The sequence below is a fragment of the Accipiter gentilis genome, chromosome 4 (assembly GCF_929443795.1).
Source record: "Accipiter gentilis chromosome 4, bAccGen1.1, whole genome shotgun sequence".
NCBI classification, from domain to species: Eukaryota; Metazoa; Chordata; class Aves; order Accipitriformes; family Accipitridae; genus Astur; species Astur gentilis.
This window is the reverse complement of record NC_064883.1, coordinates 29,690,671-29,710,607: the sequence shown is the minus strand read 5'-3', so window position 1 is coordinate 29,710,607 and position 19,937 is coordinate 29,690,671. Positions and strand designations below refer to the sequence as shown.

At 40.8% G+C, this 19,937-nt stretch overlaps 1 protein-coding gene across 2 annotated transcripts in view; it reads right to left on the bottom strand.

The window, feature by feature from the left end:
- Positions 1 to 16,841, bottom strand: part of ACBD5 (acyl-CoA binding domain containing 5) — a 31,089-nt gene extending 14,248 nt beyond the window's left edge. The window contains exons 1-5 of one of the 2 annotated variants that reach the window (XM_049798343.1): positions 16,417 to 16,841; positions 14,953 to 15,073; positions 13,288 to 13,360; positions 9,373 to 9,484; positions 9,212 to 9,244 (exon numbers count right to left, since the gene is read on the bottom strand). In XM_049798343.1, the coding sequence (XP_049654300.1) occupies positions 9,212 to 9,244; positions 9,373 to 9,484; positions 13,288 to 13,360; positions 14,953 to 15,073; positions 16,417 to 16,492 (415 nt within the window). In that variant the 5' untranslated portion in view covers positions 16,493 to 16,841. The remainder of the gene's footprint in view (positions 1 to 9,211; positions 9,245 to 9,372; positions 9,485 to 13,287; positions 13,361 to 14,952; positions 15,074 to 16,416) is intronic. The other variant, XM_049798344.1, reaches the window with a different exon arrangement.
- Between the last annotated feature and the right edge of the window lie 3,096 nt (positions 16,842 to 19,937).

The window sequence follows — 19,937 nt, the reverse complement described above, 5'->3', positions numbered from 1 at the left end:
ATTGTGAAACCCAATTCTCAAGATGTTTTTCTGAGAAGCAGCAGTGTGAGGAGGATAAGATAGCAGCAGATATCACAGCATGATCATTAAGCACAGGCACAGCTCCCTTGGCATGGCAAGGCAGGCATCACCCTTCCCTTTAAAACAAAAAGGAGGTGGGGGCACAACTATCCATGTGTCCTACCCAGTTGTGGGAGTAAACAGGAAAGACAAGACTAGGAGGAACATTTAGCTGTGAAGGATGGCAAATTAAAACTATAAAGCTTCTCAGTCTACCAGAAATAGTGTAAAAAGCCCCAGCTATACCATAAGCTTTTTTCTTAAGTTTACTTTTTTTCTTTTTTAAGGGAAGGTCTTTGAATATTCAGGCATGTTCTCTCTTAATTTCAGTAAGGAAATTATTCATTTGGGAAAACTTCTAAGTGATACATTACATGTATTTAGAGGTGGAACAGAGAGAAAGTATCAACAGTAAGAGATTTACGGTATCATGCCATGGGACACCTGAATAACTGAAATCCATCAGGATCATATTTCTTCCACAAAGTCACTCTTAGCAACAGTGCTCCTAAAGACCGTAAAGAGGCATTGCTTTGACACCAACTGAAGAACACAGCATTGTGCAGAGTTTTGGCCACTTGAAATACCACACTTAACTGTGTACTTGGCATCAGAACCCTTAACACTGCTATCCTCCTCAGGTCCATCCCCAGTTGCTTTTACTACATGGTAAAACCACGGTTTGCTGCCGTTCCCCTTGTTACTCTGAGTATCTGCTAAGAAACCAGCAATGATGTTGATAGGGTTAAAGACTAAACAGAGCCAACTACCAGTGACTTCTGCAGTCCTTGTTGGTAGGTTAATGGCTGCTTCCTGAGGAACATATCTTTTAATACAAATTATAAGAGTCAAGCAAGCAAGTCAAGACCTTATTTGCTTTGTGCTAATCCCACCCATTCCCCATCCCTTTATTCTTTCTGTTTACCTACTTCAACTGCAGGCAAAATGTTAGTTTTTTCTGTTGCCCTGATACAGATACTATAGAATCCCTCTTGGTTTATTATTTTCATCTCACTGCCTACAACACCAACCTGAGATTTGTGATGGAGTACTGGAAAGCTGTACTGCTCTGTAGTTGCACAAGGAGTTATATTCAACTGTAAAAGCCTGGATTGTTGTTTTTTTTAATGCTATATAGTAAAAGCTGTGTTAACAGTAACAACATGCAAACAGAAGGAAGAAGAATTTAGCAAAAGAAAATGGCAAGATGGAAAGGATGTGAAGAATAGACACACAGCCTCTCTACAAGCTTTCAGTAGATGTTTATTTTCTTGTGCCAGCTCTATTAAAAGATTTCCCAAGAGCAATTCTAAATATATTTCTTTAAAGGCAGCATTACAATTCTTCTCAATGATCTGTATAACAGGGTAACGTTTCTCAGAAATATATATTTGATTTCTAACTCCCCCCATATTTCAAGGCAATTTTTGTTACCCAGATGGGAGTTAGGAGCTTAAATGCCTCTGTGGATCTGCCCCAGCTCGAGGGTCATTTTACAAAGAAAACCTAGCCTAGCAGGTTTTTCTCAGATGCCTTGTATTTTTGGTTTTCTGAACAGGCACATAATTCATATACAAAATCAACATGCACTGCTGGAGCTGTACCGACGGCTGGCTCAGCACAACACAGTATCCGCACGCAAGTCCTACAGCCTCTTTTGTTCTTTACAAATACCAGTAATCAGGAAGTCTACAACAGCAGGTGAAACATCAAAAAACATTTAACTAGCTGTGTACACCCTCATCATTTAATAAAAATGATGTGCTTTTCTAAAATACCATAACTTTACTATCTGTTCAACAGCAGCAAAATCTTAGCCACCAAAAGCTTATTTCACAATCTACACTTATATCACCTTATATAAGGATTTCCTTGCACTCCTGCATTTTAGTAAATTCAAGCTCTGTCAAAATTTAAGTCTCAGAGAGACCTATTTGCTCTACAAAATTGTTTTGATAATCAGGTAACTAGAATTCTTTTCTTGCTATCACAACCTGATGTTTCATGCTTGTTACTGATCCAAGTAGGCTCCCTGCTTCAATTCCAAGTTTTTGCAACCACATTGTGCCATTTCAGACACTGGAATAGGCTGCCCAGGGAAATGGTTGAGTCACCATCCCTGGAGGTATTCAACAAGCGAGTAGACGGGGTACTTCAGGACATGGTTTAGTGGGCATGGTTGATGGTTGGACTCAATGATCTTGAAGGTCTTTTCCAACCTAAATGATTCTATGATTCTGTTTCCAATACACTCAGTTAAGCAAATCTCCACCTCGTTTTTGAAACGGTTGTATCCCAATTCTGCAAGGAGTTCATTGCAAGGAGTGATCACAGTGAGAAAGGAGGGGTACATGCAAGCATCTGGGAGCAATAAGCTCTTCAGCTAGAGGAACGAGAGTTTCTATACCCTCATTTCCTTCCATTCTCTTTAATATAGCACACTACAAAGAAAATTTCCAGGGGCCCAGCCTGCTCTGTAACATCTGTTCTACAGTACTCAAATGAGCTCCCGTCTCAAATAAAAAGATATTTTAGAAAGGTCTGTCAAAAATAGAGACAGAAAAATATAAAATACCTTACTTTAACTACCACTGTTTTATCACTTTTAATTTTAAGGGCATTAAGTGTAAGTTCTCTGAAAAATGTATTCCCTAAGCACACAGATTGTGGCAGCCAGATCTTCCTCTGTACAGTTTTCCTTTTTTGTTATCTAGTCTTCATAAACTTTACTATAACAGAGAAAAAGAAGCCTCTCCTCCTTTTCATTTTTCTTTTAATATACTCCAAAAGACTACAGGCTTGTTTTCTCAGCATTCTCTCCGCGCATGTACTTTTCAAGCTGTTACACTCAAAGAGCTGCCAGTGTATTTCAAAAAACAATTTAATCAACAGTATCCATGTCTTTGTTTACATTTATAAACATCAAAACAATAGTTTGTTGATAAGAACGAACACAGACAATAGCAGCTTCTTAGACATTTATATTAACTTGCAAGTATGGTATTTAGGATTACTGACTAGTCGTCCTGGACCTTTACACTTCTCTCTTCAATATCTACAAAGTTGCTCATCTCCACCCATATTATCAGTACCTGTTCCCTTGAATTTTTCAGAGTACTTTCCATATAAATAAGGTTACCAATTTTGGGCCTGACTTAGATACATTTCCCTCCTCCCTTTCACCCCTGAGCCTTCTGCCAGTAAAGACAACCTGCCTACGATTTCCTGACAGAGAGCAGCCCAGTGAGAACAGCAGCTGCCCCATAGGCATTCCGAGCCTATGTAGTTCCACAAAGGCCACAAGACATCCAGAGTACAGGGCCTCCAAGCACACACAGCTCAGTTACATGGTGCACGTGCAGCGAGACCAATGGATCCAGGCTTTGCCAACTTGCTGTCAACACCTTAGCCAACGATCACATGAAAATGAACACAAAGAATATCTGCTTCTTAGATATTTATAGTAACTTGCAAGAATAATAAGATCATTCCAGAATCCAGGATGTCCCCATGTCTGGTACTATTTCCCTCTGGGAGAATGAGCAGGACTTGCTAAGCTCCGTTCTGTGTGGAACAGAGAGAATCAACATTTGGAACTTTTACTTTGCATGGCAAGCAGAGAGGAGCATTACACTCTAGAGTTTTGTCCCAGAAAATACAAAACATGAACACAGTGAACTCAGAACCCTTTAAAGAAAACTGAATTATGCTTGAAAGCAACAGAAAACCATATTGCTGAGTCACCTACAGTGCAGAAACTCTGGTCTATAATATTGTAGCCTGAAACAAAAATTGTTTTGCCCTGTACAAGAAAAAAAACAAATAGGAAATAATATTAAGATTATATTCTCCCGCCACCTACTTCAAGCCTCTCAGCTGAACAGCCTTTTACAATGCCCATATTAAAGACAGCCTCACAGATAAGACAGATGGCTTTTCCATATATCTTAGAGGCTATAATTAAAGTAATTATTTTTGCTATAACAAAGTTATGCATGAAACACCAGCCTGTACCCATTGGGCACTTTTCTGAGTGCACTCAAGATACAACCACCTACATCTGTTCTTCCCCACCTCCCATACCTCTGTCTACTACTACTTCTATACAGACAAGCTACAAAGAACACAGCTGTGAGAAATCTGGATTTCAGTTCTCTCATCACAAGATCTTAACTACAAAGGAGACCTCTCAAATACAAGACTAACATTTTATACCAACTGGGTGCATCTGCTAGATTCTCAAAACCTGAAGAGCTTTTGACAACTCATTTTCCCTTTTGCAGGGAACTGTTGTCTGGCTGGAAGAAAAAAATCCAGGTCCAACCACCAATTACGCACAAAACCTGTTACTGTTGACTCAATGCAGCATGGAACAGACAGTGTTGTCTTTTCATAGAATAAAGCTTCTCTTAGCTCTCTCCACTTTGAAAGAAACAATTTTTATTCTTGCATTTTCACATTTGAATACTCTGCTGCTCACCCTGTGGTGATATATTCTCTGCTACTCAGTATGAGCGGAGCTGTTGATATCCTCAGGCTTGAGCTATACTGATGCTCTGTCCTACTTTCCAACACTGTTAGACAGTACTGGCATAAAACCATCAGTCTGAAGTCAAATCACAAAGTATGCTCAGATTTGAACTGGAAACCCTGAAGCAGGTATATATTGCAACAGGACAAGCCACAACTTGAGACACTGATCCACATCTCGCTGAAACTCTCCACTGACTTTGGCACTTGCTGGCCCAGCCCTTAATCCTGTAATAATCCCATCCTGCAGCAAACACTGCAGCAAATGTTCTAGATGCTTCTTAAGGTAAGCTATTAAACTACTGAGATATTAACAAAAATATTTGCATAGTAAATGTCACACTAGCCTCCCTGAATATAATCTGTAACCTTGACTATAGCTGTTACCTTATCATTGGAAACTAGAAGAGGAGAAAAAGTTTAAAGGGCAGAATTTTAAAAACCTCTCTCACCCACCCATCAGCTCCTCCTGCCCCATGCTTGCCCTGCCTTAATGCACCTCCTTGCTGTGGTGCTGCCACCCATCCAACATATCCTACTAAACCACAGCAATTTCAGAGTAACAGGGATTTTAGCTCTTTTTCCTCTTCTTACAAAGCATTAAGATTCACAGCCATTGAGCTCCTTAAAAATCCTACTGAGGAAAAGAGGAAGAAGGAAGGCAATCAGTTTAGCAAATATATTTGAAGTCAAACAGAAATGAAAAAGTGAGCTTATGAAGAAAACAGAGGGTGTTTCACAGAAGAGGCCCACACACAAGCAAGAAAAGTGTGCCACCAAATGCTCCATTACAAAGCAAATATGTTGACAATAACATGAGAAGATCTTTGAGAAAATAAAACTATTTGAAAAGAGAAACTAATCATATACAATCTACAGAAGCACAGTTGGAAAAAAATATTGCATCTTACGAGTAAGAATAAGTGTTTCTAGCTGGAAAGTAATAATTAAGAACAGATTCACTTTTTTCAAGTACAATCGTCCCCTTCAAGCTTACCTATGTCCTGTACTTAACTACTGTCTTTGAAATAGAAGTGTTTACATGTATTTGCTTGTTCTAAAAGCACACAGACCTCAGTGAGCACTGTCTTTTAAACCTAGCTCCCATATCCAATGCAGGAAGACACCGAGCAAACTTAAATAGCTGTATCTGCCTGTGAGGCCAACTTCTGCCATTCACACAAGCTGCTACTGAAGCAATGCCCTGTATGGGCTCCTAGCACAAACATGCCACACTGCAATCAGCACCACCCAAAGCCAGCACATGCAGCAATACAAGTCACCTTACTTCAATAGGGCTCCACCTGGTGCAACTGCAATACAGCTGGGAGCAAAGTTTTCAGGAGAGAAACACTCGTTACCATGACAAAGTTTAGGAGTATTATAATGCTGAAACTTTCCACAGCCTCTGCAGTGCATAACTTGTCATTACCGGAAGCAATATTTAGTCTTCACAAAGGCTTACAAAGAGTACTACTACTCAGTATAAAGGCAAAGAGTCATCTTTATTTAGTAGGATTTTAAATTTTAAAACTGATTAAATGCCTTATCACAAAGCAGAAAGACTACACAGGAAGATTCTACTGAATTGTGAAAAATTTCCAGATACTTTGCTTGGTTGTTGAAGTAACTTTGTGCAGGCCTGTCAGGTAGGTATTTTCTTGCTTCTCTTTGGATTTACTCACATTCAGAAAAAATAAAACATCCACAAACATTCTCAAGGAAACATTCAGAAGGATGAGTTGGCTCTGAAACTCTCAGTATTTTTCACCTAGTATCAAATCAGTAGGGTGCCAATTCTAGCCTACCTTTGGCTTCTTCAGGTATAACATAACAAAAAAGCTTGAATGCCCATCCTGAAAATTTCAAATTCACTGAGCAATGGTATTTTGAAGCTTCTTTGTCTTTTTAGCATTAGCCTCGACATCAGATTTCTTGTGCATTTATTAGCAAGTGCAAAAAGTTAAAAGCTTGCTCTTCTAAAGCACCCCCCCCACCTTAGCTGACAGTCCACCCTCTACTCTTCCAGCAGCTGCAAACAAAAAGGTCCTCCTGTAATACTGCAAGTTACCTATTCTCTTCTACAGCACTATGACAACTAAGAGCCCACTTTCTTCTTTGATGTCTAGTATTTTATGTACCTGAAAGTAATTTAATAATTTTCTCTACAAAGAAGTACTTCATACCTGTCAGAAGGAGATTACTGACTGAACTTTCCGGAGAACCTAAGCTTCTCACACAGCTGCAGGATGAGCTTTCAAAACACCACCCAGGTTACATGCTTTTGAAATACCACTCAAATTTCCTCAGCCTATTGAGGGAATTCTCCATTTTCCCTTCTTTACAACACATCCAAGTCTGGATATTTATAACCCATGGATCCAAGAAGTTTGTCCTAGCTGTCTAGTAGATGTTACAAGTCATTTTAATGCTGGCATGTCAGGCTTCAGTGCTCTTTATTAAGGAGAGCCACAAGCTCTACTGATTCAGGAAGACAGTATTTCAATAGTTTATATTTAACATTTTCAATGAAAGCATAAGGAGCAGAAATTCAATTTTAAAGAGCTACACTTTTCTGTTGAGGCCAATCTGCTAGAGACAATACACCAGCCATAGCTGATGTTCACTAAACTTCCAATCTGTTAAACTAGTTCAAGAATACTGTTGATTTTGAGGAAGTGGCATGCAATTCTTAAACAATTAGATAATAATCTTCATACAGATTAAAATGTGATGGAAGAAGAATGGAAGGCAAACTCAAAAAAGAATGGGCCAGAAGATGGGGGGAGTATAGTATGAAGTAAGAGACTCAAGAGAAGGGTCCCAGTTTCCAGAACATACCAATTGCCTGTCCATGAAAAAAACACCTTACACAATGGAAACTACAGAGCAGAGGCTTGGGGGCAGGGGAAGAAACAGGACTGAAGGAACACAATCAACACATAACCATGTGTCAATTTTTAACGGTATTGTCACCAGTGCCTACATCATCTCAAACACAGACTTGGGCAGATTGGTTCTATTCCTTAGCATGCATCTGGAAGACTGAAGGTAGTCATGCTTCCATACTTCTGTGAAACATTTTGAGACCTGTACTGTAAACAATAATAATTATTTTGAACTTTACTTTTAATTGGGGAAGAGGTAAGACCGCTGAAGAAAAGGTTTCAAAGTCTTAAATGCAATGGTAAAGTTATACAACTGACTTTGCAAAAATTCTGTCTTAATTCATTGTGGCATAATTAGATGTTGCAGCTTTAAACCGTACAAATGACGACACATCACCAGATTTATTGCAACACTGACAGAAAATTTGTTATTCTATTTACACTGCCTCGTGTTTAAGCTGCCTCTTTAAAAAACAAGTATGCTAAATTTGTCATTGAAACAGGTATGGTTTAACTTCTGTGATTCTCTGTTTGCCTAGATAAGACACTTTTTCAAGAAGTGGCTTTTGGCACTGTGCCACAGACACCAAGTCCAAGTAAATCCTTATTACACAGATCACTGACCTGAATCTACTGATACTCTTATAATCTTGCCTGTCAATCCAGCTGTCAGGCAAGCTCATTAAATCCCATAGATAAAGCATACACAATTTTATCTGAGAAAAAAGCCACAGAGCTTTCAAAATGGCCATTTAAAAACTTCTACCATTACCTTTCCTCAAAAAAAAAGAAAAACTATTTCTGTTTCTCTGAGACTTGTTACCAAAACTCAAAACTATGTTCCTTTAAGGTGGGGGGGGGAAAAGCCACACACAAAAGGTAACTTAACCAGCTGACTCCTACTTCTTAAACACATTAAGTCAATTAATTTGTGCAATGTTTTTTTTTAAAAAACTGTTCCAAAAATTGAAATGCAACATGACAAAACTTAACTGTAATATTAAGCCAGATTTAAACAACTGTAAGCCTTGTATTACAACCTTATGAACACAGTACCTGTAACATAATAACTTATTGTCAAAACATTCTCACAATGGTATTGCTAAATAAAAATCACCACACTGATTTTTATGCAGCTATAATACCGCTAGGTTTGCCACTTGTCAGAGATTTAAAATAGGTATAAATAGGTATTCCTATAAATAGGTTTAAATAGGTATTCCCTTCATGAACTTGAGTGTCAGAAAACTTAACTTGAAAGTTGCACATCTTAGATTTTGTATGTATTAGAGAAACCATGATTAAAAAAGCATGGATCTTGATTGTGGATTTTTTTTTTTTCTTATTTTAGATCTGATGACAGACCTGGATTACCAGCTCTCCATGCTGTTTGATAATCCACAGCTACATCAGGATGTAGCAGTACACATTTCAAATAGTTGTTCCTTTTATTAACGGAAAGGCAGAAACTAGACTTGGTTGGAGGAGCTGTTGGTTTTAAATACTCTCCTTTTTTCGGGAAGAGGCTTCCTTCAGCAGCTCAAAAAGCCTGTAGACAAGGACTAAAAAGGCAGCTTCCTGGGTCTGACTTTGTTTTGTACCTCAAAAGCAAAATAAAACAAAATCCAGCCTAATGAGGTGGCAAGCCCAGAAGTCACAAGCGTTAGCAGGATGTTACTACAGCACCAAAAACAATGGAAAAGATGAACATACACATAATTTATTATTCCTACCTTCCAAATACTTAGAGACTTTCTCCATTCGAACTGCCATATGGTAAAGAGAATGAACAGAAAGATGCAACATTTAGCTTTAAAATCATTTACAGAAAACAAGCCAAAAGAAATCTGGAGTTGTGATTATTAGTAGTACAAACGAAGTTATTTGTCCGAACCTGAGGTTAGGTCAGATCCTCTGTTCTTTTTATCTTCTACTATTTCATAGAACGGGCCTATTACTTGCAGTAATTCTTCAACTTTGTCCGTCATTGGCATACTCTCAAGAATCTGCACAAGTCCAAAATATGAAGCATCTTATAAAACAGCATTTCAATGATTCATTCATTTCAACTGATTTTAGAAACTGCTGCTCATTGTAAAACTCAGTAGCATTTCACCAAGTCACTTAACACGTTATTCTGATTTTTTAGTGGTGTTTTTGGCTTTTTTTTTTTTTTTTTTTTACTAAAGAAAACAACATAAACCTAATTTACCAAAAAATAATCTTAACTAGCTGTATTAACTTTTCTTAGGTGAAGAAAAGATGGGAGAGCTAATGCATTTTCCACCACTAAAGGACCGCCTCAACACAGTATTAGTAGACCTTGGAATGCATTATTTCAGCAATTTCAAACTAAACCAACTCAAAGTTCAACAGGCTGCTGTTATCTGATGCAATTTATTTTATAGACAAGTTTTCCCACAGAGGAAACGAAACTGAAAGACTTTTTTTCTTAGAGGATTCTTCGTATTTGTTAAACCCTGCCATCTTCAATGGAATGTAAAGAGCAGATCAAAAGTGCCCTACTGGATCCATCTAGACCCAAATAACAAAATGGACAGAATAGAGCAAAATTGGGACAGTGCAAAGACATACTTAGCAGAGCAAACTAGAACCAAATTCTGCTCTTGAAGTCATTTGGAGCTCTTCCTTTGATGAAAAATCCTTCATTTTAAATTACAAAACCAATACCATTGATCATCTGATAGGAATGCAAAATCTTAAACCTAAAATAGATTAAACAGAGGAAATTCAATACTTTAATATTATTTTAAAAGCATACAATATTATTGTGCCATTCTAGTTTAAGTCCTTTCAACCAAGCTTTTTGCCAATAGCTTTGTTCCTCTTTCATGCTCTACTTTTTAAATTATTATTTAAAAGAGACAATACCTAGGAAGAGATTCAGGTAGAAGCAAACTAACCGCCACAGTACACCCCTTCCTCCAGAAGAGCACTAAGAAAGCAACAGATGGAGGTACAAGTTGCCACAGAACATACTACTCAAAAGCACCAAGCACATCACTAAGTAGTAGAAGCAAAAGCTACAGAATTACTTCACAAAGCAGGAGCTCCAGGCAGGCTAGCACATAACAAGTCAACACTTGCAAATCAATCAAGGATACCGAGAGACAACGATCCTATCAAAGTGCATTTTCATTGCCACTTCTCTGATCTATTCAGTGCATATAATTCATTCCATATTTGTTAGAAAGAAATGCTCAGTGCTCAGATACAGATCTGGATAAGAACCAGAGACAGGACAGTTTTGTGATTTTTTTTCTTTAATTTTTTTTTTTAACTTCAATACCATTGAGAGAAACAAGAAACCTATTCTAGAATAACAGTTGTATTTGCTATGTATTTACTTCTATAGTCTGCACTGTAAAGTGTTTCATCTGTGCATATCTATGATGTCTGCACATTAACTGTTCTTCATCTAAACACACATCAATATACTCTCTGCAACTTGGAGCAATTCTTAGAATCTTACCACACAATTTCTGTTAAACTAAGTTCTGTAACTGTTAGCTTTTAGGTGAGCAAGAGAAGAACATATACTTCCACACAAAAAAATAATAAAATTGCTTACTTGTATAGCCACTAGGCATAACATGCAATCTTAAAATCTGAAAGTGCAAAGTAAATTAAACTACGACAATTACATATCCCAAACTACTGTTTTCTTTGGATGTCAGACAATGCATGTATGAAGACTGTTGTTTTAAATTAGAAACACCATATAGTGTTAACACTTCTTTATTCTAACACTCATTTCTAATATATAACAAAACAATATATCTGAAGTGTAAATAAATGAGTTTAAACAGTATTGCAATATAAAATATCAGAAATGCTACTTGGAAGATAAATTAACTATATATAAAATGCACCTGAGCTCAGATTGATCTTAGCTAAGACTAAGACACATTTGGTCATCTCCCGCCAGCACCTCAAAACCTCACAGACACATTCCTCAACAGCTGCAATTTTCAAGGCTACCACATGAAGGGAAATAAAAGTATCTCATGACAGGGTCATCTGATGCATGTATAGCCCAAACACAATGTGCAAATGCTAAGGACATGCCCTAGAGGCAGGGGGCGGGATAGGGCAATGTTATACACCCTTAAACACAGTCCCGTGATACCAGTATACAAGTGGGTTTTTGCCCCCTTAGATACGGATACCTATGCAGCAACAGCAGAATGCCCACAGTAACACCACAAGGATTAGTGCAGTATGTGCTGATAGAACAACCCAGTGGATCCATTTGAAATGCACTTCCATTGACATTTCAAGCAGAATTAAATGGGTTGGGAAAAGCTGAAGCTCGTATTTCAAATGTGAGAGCTGAAACAGCACCAAAGCAGGGTAAACAGATCACCCAGTTTCAAAGCTGAGCGAGGCAAGAAGTCATTTGCTTTCCAATCCTTACATGTAATCTGTACAGAGGCAGAATATTTGTGCTTCACTAGGGTCAAGTAAGTAGACTTCCTCACAGGTTTTCTTAGAACAAATATTGCAGTTTCACTTAAGTTTTAGTGTCCTAACCAAACCAGTTACTGCACTGAAAAAAAAATAAGGTACTCTACTGAAGTATTAGCACATTCTGAATCCAAGATTTGTAATGAAGCACTAAATCTTGTGCACGCATTCAAAATGAATTATTAACATTTAGTGGATTTTTGACCAAATGAATAATAATTGGCCTTCCGTGTTTTCTGGATTAGTTTATTTTTCATTTTAAAGCAGCTACAATAATACCACCAAAATTACACACAGGAAAAAGAACAGTAGTCAGACTCCAGCTCCTCGCCTAGTAAAAGTTTTTGTTGTATCAATCATTAAACATTTTAAGAGTTCAATGTCAAGTTAGTGGCTGAGGACAAAAGCAAGTGTATTCAGAGTAGAACTTACATTTTCTCTCCTTGATGCTAATCTCATTATATTACTAAATTACAATTATACTTTTATCCAGATTGACAGTCAATAATCTTTAAACTGGTAAGGCCATCTAGAAGAGCTTCAGTGAAAAGACTGCAGTGAAAAGGGCTAGTTAATAAAAGACAAGAATCTTTAATTCTGAATGTTTACTTTAGTTAATGCTGCAATTTCTGCTTAATATAGCAACTATGACTATTTACAAGTTACACATCTACTCCAAAAAAGACAGACCAAATTACTCAGTTCTAACTGTTTGACTGCAACTGTAATACACAAGGAATATTTTCATGACAAGCACATAAAATTTAGGTTGCTGAGTTCTTCTTGGAAAAAAAAAAAAAAAAAAAAAAATCAAAGACGATTAAGTTTACATATTTGATTATAGTCACGTCTCCAGTCATAAGAGTGAGACTCTTGCTCCTGAAGTCCTTCTGGAGGGTTGGTTTTCTTCCTTTCTAAGATAAGGATCACTTACCTCTCTCAACTCCGAGAACTGAGGCAGTTTGTAGTAAATCAGCTTTTTTTGTTGTTGTTGTACTTTAAGTTCCACTGTTTTCCCCACTGCCTCGTTTACCATGATCTCAATACTTCACTTTCTTTAGCTCTGTCATTTAAGTTTCATATCAGCTAGAGCTCTCATGTTTCTCTGAAAACAACCCAAATTCTACAGCTTTGGAAAGAACTACATAGTTTTCTTCTCCCCATGGGCCAAACAGTATAGTACTGAAATGTAACAGTTCATGTAGCGAATAATGCATTTGGAGCTTTGACAGTAGTAGTCAGCAAGAACCTCCTCACGTTCCCTAATTTCTTTCTGGAACATTTGTTCTAGAAGATCCTTTCTGCTCATTAGTAAACTTACCTTCTTCATCTCTTCAACATAGGCTATCATGGCTTCTTCTTTGGACATGTCTCCCAAGGCACTCCAAGCATCCCTAGGAAAAAGTTGCATACAGCTTCAGTATCTTCAGGGCCTACTGGATTTTTTTAGCCTGCCCTTAAGTAGGTCGGTTATGTAATGCCCAAAGTTTCTCTGATACAAATAAAATGCAACAACAATTCACAATTATTTTTTTTTATTTAAAGTCCAAATATATAATTTGCTAGGATAATCACATAGAGGTACATCAACAAAGAAGCAACAAACTGAACAGCCTGGAGACTGAAGAGTTCCTCGCTGACCAGCTATGATCTTGTATCCTGTAAGTTGTTAACAAGCCCAGAAAGGAGACACACACACATTTCCCTTTTGATTAGGTTGATTTTTTTTTTTTTTTTAAGACCCTCTGCTGCCGCAAAAGACCAGGCACAGAGACTTCAGCCAGTACTTACAAACAGTTTTCAGCAAGTTAGAACAGGCTACAAGAGAAGTCTGTCCTTTTGAGTTTAGCAATTGGGAAAAGACACATCAGTCTAGCAGGCAAATGGTTTAACCATAGCCCCCCCCCCCCCCCCCCCCAGTTACTACAGCAGCTACTTATGACCTAAAAAAATAAAAATAAAAATAAAAAATCTCCCCCTCTCCAACTCTGCAGGACAGAAGACTCCAATCAAATTCATCAGAAGTATTGCACAAGGAATCTGTCAGAACACAGACTGGAATAAAACATTTCCTTACTCAGTCTTGCACTTGATTTGACACCATCCCTTCCTCTTGCCAGAGTACTTGTCCCACTTACAGCAAAACCCCAAGGTTGGTGGCTCACATTTCAGCTACAACCAACCAGGTGGGTGGAAGCTTAGTGCCCTAGTCCTCTGCAAAGATACCCCCTTCACCCTGACTTGGGGAGACTGGGGAGGAAGGAAGGAAGAAAGAAAGAAGAAAAGAAGTCAAAGGAGTAATTTCACAGATCCCAAGACAACCATGACCATAAAGACAGCAATAATACTTGTTCTTCAGGACAAATCGTTGTTAAAATATAAGAAGCAAAGCATTCACATGGCTTTTCAAACAGATCTTAGCAATTTGATGAATCAGAAGTCTTCCCAGCACAAGGAAAATACAGACAGTGGGAAGCCCTGCCACTAAGCAGACAAGCCAGAAAGACACATGAACCAGACCTCTCCCCAAGAGCCTGAAGCTGTATCAATGACTGTCAAGGAGCACTGACTTCGGGCTCATGTCATACGTGACAACTTAAGAAGGAAGAATTCCAGACACTCATCCACATCACTCATTCTGCAGAGCACCTACAATTTCACTGTACAACATTGGACACTGTAGAGGTACCATGATGGTGCTTGCTCAAGAAAAACCTGCCCACCTGCAGAACCCAAGGGAATGTTTTCACCTACAACTCTGAGAAGTTGTAGGTTATCTGAGCTAGAAAGTTGGAACGCAAGACAGAAAACAAATTCAAGCATCGAAGGTTGTGAATGTTCTTTTTTTAAGAGAGAAATAAACTCACTGAACTCTTCCTCCAAGTGCCACTCTTCTAAAGACCTCCACTCTAAGCATTAAAAATAAAAAACCCCAAACCAAAAAACAAACACAACCAAACTAAAACAATAACTCATGAAAAGTTACCATTTATATCTACCAATTGGATCCCAAAATCCAGGTCGTGGGATGTTACAGGGTCCTTGGGTTGCTTGCTTATAAAAGCTATAGAACTTCAGCATCATTTCATTCGTTGGCTGGAATGAACCTATTGAAAGCATTTTAAAATACAATTAAATTGTAATCAAGAATATTAACGAGTATTTTACAAGCTTAGTACTTCTGTGAGAAAATAGCCTGCAGTTTGTTACAGCCTGATTCACAGCAGTACAATTTAAGTCAACAGAGATCTTCACTTCATCTACCACAAATCAGCACCACTGACAATATTTACTTTACAAACAGCAAGTTTCAGACTGAGTTTAAGGGACTATAACCTTTACTATTCATAAGGTCAGACTCCACAATTAGAATAAAACAAACAAACAAAAAAGAGTATTAAGTAATATAAAGCAAGTGTCCTTTCACTCAGTTTAAAGGGACAGGTTTAGCTCCCAGTAAACAAAGTATCTTGCAAGTCACTTTACTGTTACAAACAGTAACTTATTGAAAGACTCCTGAACTTAACAAAAAAAAACAAAACCAAAAAAAACCCAACCAAACCAAACCAACAAAACCAAACACAACAAACCCAAAAGACAGCCTTCCACGGTGTTTTTGTTTACTTTGGGTATTTGACAGCACTTTCAATAACAGTTTTGCTGTATCTCCTGTTATTATTTTCTCTTCTTCCTTTGTGGAACACACTTTTGTAGAGGTAGAAAATGCAAATACAAAACTGTAACAGCTGGCAGGGAAGACTCATAACCAATCCATTAAATCAAATACTTTGACGTTCGATTCTAGTCACTAGGAGAAGTTTACAGCGACCTTTACCTTAGTACCTCAACAAAGCCAGTTTTACTTACACCAGAATTAATGACGCATGTAATAACCAACTATTTTTTTTATTACTCTTATCAAAAAAATATATTCCGATTTTTTCTTTTTCTTTTTCGTTCTTTTAACTCTTTCAGCAGAGAGAACTCGTGGTAACAGCTCTGAAGCCGGCAAACCAACTTCAGGATTTCAGGGGGCAGAGGCCCTTCCCCGGGGTTCCCCGCACCGCGGGATGTTGACAGGACCCCTCCTCCAGGCGCCTGGCTGCGGAACTTCTGTCCTGGGCTCGGAAGCCCCCGAACCGGCGCTTGCTTCAGGAAAGGCCAACGGGCAGCACTAAGACGGAGGCAACCCAGCGGTTCTCCAGCCGCCGCCGGGGCGGCTGAGGGAGCGCGGCCTTACCGCCCCGGCCTGGGCCACCCGGCGGGCCGCGCCACCGCCCCTGCCCGGGCGCCGCTTGCCCCGGAGGAAGCGGCCGGCGGCAGGAGAGGGGCCTCGCCTCCCCCCGCCCTCCGGGCCCTGCCCGCCTCGCAGGTGCCAGCCGGGCGGCGAGGCCCCGCGCCGATGCCACCGGAGTCCCCCCCGCCCCGCCGCCCCCCAGGCCACACTCACCATTTTTGGGCAGGCTCTGGATCACCTTCACGGCCGCCTCGAACCTGGTGGCGTGCACGGAGCCGGTCTCCGCCATGTCCCCGTCCCGTCCCCTCACCGCCCGCCGCCTCCTGCTCGGCCGCCGGGCCGCGTCCGGCGGGGCGGGCTCGGCTCGGCTCGGCTCGGCTCAGCCCAGCCTCCCTCCTCAGGGCGCCTGCAGCCGACTGCACGGGAGAAGGGCTGAGAGGCGCCGGGCCATAGGCAGCCACCCCCCCGGCGGCAGCGGGGCGGGGTGCCCGGCCCCGGCCCTCCCCCTCCGGCAGGGCTGGGCGCAAACCCGCCCAGCTCCTCGGACCGGCCTCTCCCCGCGGGCCGAGCGCGGCCTAGCAACACCCCAGCCCACGGCCCACCCCTACCTTCGCCCCGGCTTCAGGCGCCCATGTTAGGTCTCCCACGGAGGCGCCCTTCCCTCCCCTCGCCTCCTGTCCTCTCCTCTCCTCTCCTCTCGCACCGCCCCGAGGCCGCCAGGGGCTCGCCGGGAAACGTAGTCCGCCCGCCGCGCCCCGCGGCACGGCCGGGCCCCACACGGGTGTCCCCGCCGCCCGTCCCCTCTCAAGCGCCTTCTCTTCTTCCCGCCGCCATGGCAGGCCGCTGCCTCTCCGGCAAGCGCCCTCGCAGCGAAGGGCGAGGGCTGCGCGGAGGCGGCCGGCTGGCTCCGCCGGCCAGGCTGAGGCCGAGGAGAAGCCCCTGGGCCGGCCTGTCCCCAGGAGTCTCCCGGAGCTGCTCTGGGTGATGGCGGGTTCGGTCTTGCGGCCCGAGAAGCCGTCGAAGTGCTGATCCCGGGGAGTCTCTCCCGTGTGCACTGAGCGAACGGTTCTCTCCTTTATTTTTTTTCAATTCTTTTTTCCTTGTTTCTTTCTCGCTGGTTCCTTCCTCTTCCCCACCCTCTCTCTTCCTTGCTTGTATAGCTACACATGATAATGAACGTTTCAAAACGTGCCGTAATCCACCCATTTTATGGACCTCGGTTATCCTCAGGAGACCCACCACCACCCTGGCAGTCTGCTTTGTTGCGTCCTCCCCTCCTCACAGCCATCCTCCTACGCACGCCTAAGTTCCACATAATTCACCTTAATTACCACGGTAGCCACATATTTTTGTAACAGCTTTAATGACTAATATTTACATCAAAATTTTAGGCATGAGATTTTAAAAACGTACAACCCAGGGAGCAACTATTTCCGTGGTATTCGGAGACGAGGGTGAATACCAGTACAGTACCACCAGCTAGCTCAGTAGCTAAATAAATGAATGGCCTTATTCAAAAGCACTGCACATCCAGCGCTCTACGAAGTCAAACAAAAGTATACTGAACCAACTGCTTTTTTAGCAAGTGGAATAATTTACCCAGTAAGCAACAGGATGAATTAATAGCCTCTTTGAATAGAATCGAGTACAAAATCCGGGCATTCGAGTCAGTTCATTTATCTGGTACACAATATATATTTTGAATTCCTCTGAAGGCAGTTGTGTGCTCACAGTATATGCCCTCTGGTGGGAAATAAAAGCTTGAGAGAGAGGGAATTAGAGCAGATCAGCCCCTACTCTGCTGAGCTAGTACATTCCACAGGGTCAGCAGCCAGCTGGCCAGGGGAGAGCTTTGCTGGAGAGAAGCTGACACTTCCAGAGGTGTTCTGATAGGATTCCCCACGCTGGGCAAACGATGAACCTGTGCTACAAACACCACTGTTCCACTCACGTGAACGTTACAGATGAATTTCTCTGAATTTTTTGTTTTGAGTGCTAGATTGTGAGCTTCATACTAAGATCTATCATCTTCTTTATCCATGAAGGTAGGTAGGAATGACAGAAGCTCAGATCAAAGGGAAGTGTTTGTTTGAAGATAAGTGGGTCTCTGTATAAATACGGATACTTTGAGCATCCAAGGAGTTAACTGCAAAAAAGTAATAAAAAAATTAAGGGCCTTTTGTGAGGCCAGCTGATGTGTAAATTCTCTTTACCTGAGGAAATCTATAATGATGTTTGTCATTTTAATTGATTTAAGAGAAATGCAGTCTGCATTTTTATAATGAATGTTCCCAGACTTTCACTGGAAGTAGGCTTTAAAAGAGATGCAAATGACAACCTATTTAATGGCTGTGCACAGAAATGGAAGCTGCCCTCTTTGCACTGAAGATGTGTGAGAATGTGAGGTCTGCACATCCAGAATGAGGCATTTGAAGTAACCCAAAATAATCAGTACCACTATGCTCTGAGACAAGGATGAAATAGTAAATGAGAGGCAAATTTTGAGCACTGGTGAGCCTGTGAGAACATATCACAACTAGTTAATTTAAACGCTCATATATAATACTAATTAGCATTGCTATTAGCTGTCCCTATGTATACATTTTGCATTCTCATTGCAGTGACTTCCATGTAGGGTTAACAATAATCGAATGTGGAGTACAGGTAATAAAGGAGACCCTCTCATCTGTCACAGACATCCAGGAATGGAGCTGCAGCTTTATCTCAAGCTGAGGATCTAGACTCCATCCTTTAGGGAACAAAATTAGATGACGTTTCTCTGTTGCCTGCTGAGTACCTATTGGGAACAACCAAATGCTTGTAAAATCTAATTATAATATATGTGTTGAACTGGGCTGTGTTTCTATTGCTCTGCAAGAGCAGGCTCCAAAGCAACCATAAGCATGACCAGTTCTTCTTCTTCTTTTGATCCAATGTATGAGAAGCTAAACATGGGGAACTCTGGTAGAAAGACTGACCAGTGATGCCCATTAGTTGAGATGCAAGAGAGGAGAGACCATGGTACTCTGCTACCAGTGTGATTTGGCAGTAAGCGCAACGTGTGACAACATGTCTGAGTGCTTTGCTGTCCTCACACTTCTCTTCACTTGGTGTTTCACAAACTACTTATGGAAAGCCTGTGAACTGCTAATGTGAGGCATTCCTGGCAATGTTGAGGTACATAAAAGCTTGTATGGAACCATGCTGTTGTAGTTGCTGAAGTAGTACACTTAAGGGATGTCTGGAGAAAAGGCAGACAAGCGTGGTCCTGAATGTGACCTTGGACCTATCAGATGGAGTAGGGATGGTTATCGAGTCCAGTGGTGTTATGGCACAGGATAGCGTTTCAAAGTCTGATGTGTTGAGCTACCTTGCAATCCTCATTTTGTGCTGTGTGTAAGCTGCCACTGTCCCTTTATGTTGTTCTCATTTGTATCCCAGGTCTGCCTTAGTTTTCTAGCAGTTGCTTCCAGTGCCAGGCTACACCCCAGTCCAGCTCGAAGAGCACCTTCATTTTACTTGAGGGACAAAGGAGTCAGTTAAATTATGCAAGTGAAAAGCAGAAACTGGAACCAATTATGCCTATTGCTCCCTCAAGGGTCTGAATCATAGCAGTGTATTTTACAGAAATATTTTTAAATGGTTCTTAAGAAAGTAGACCATAGTCTCATATGCATTATGAGCAAGTTCTGTAAGCTACCAGATCCAAGAGCATGTAATTTTAGCAAAGCTTA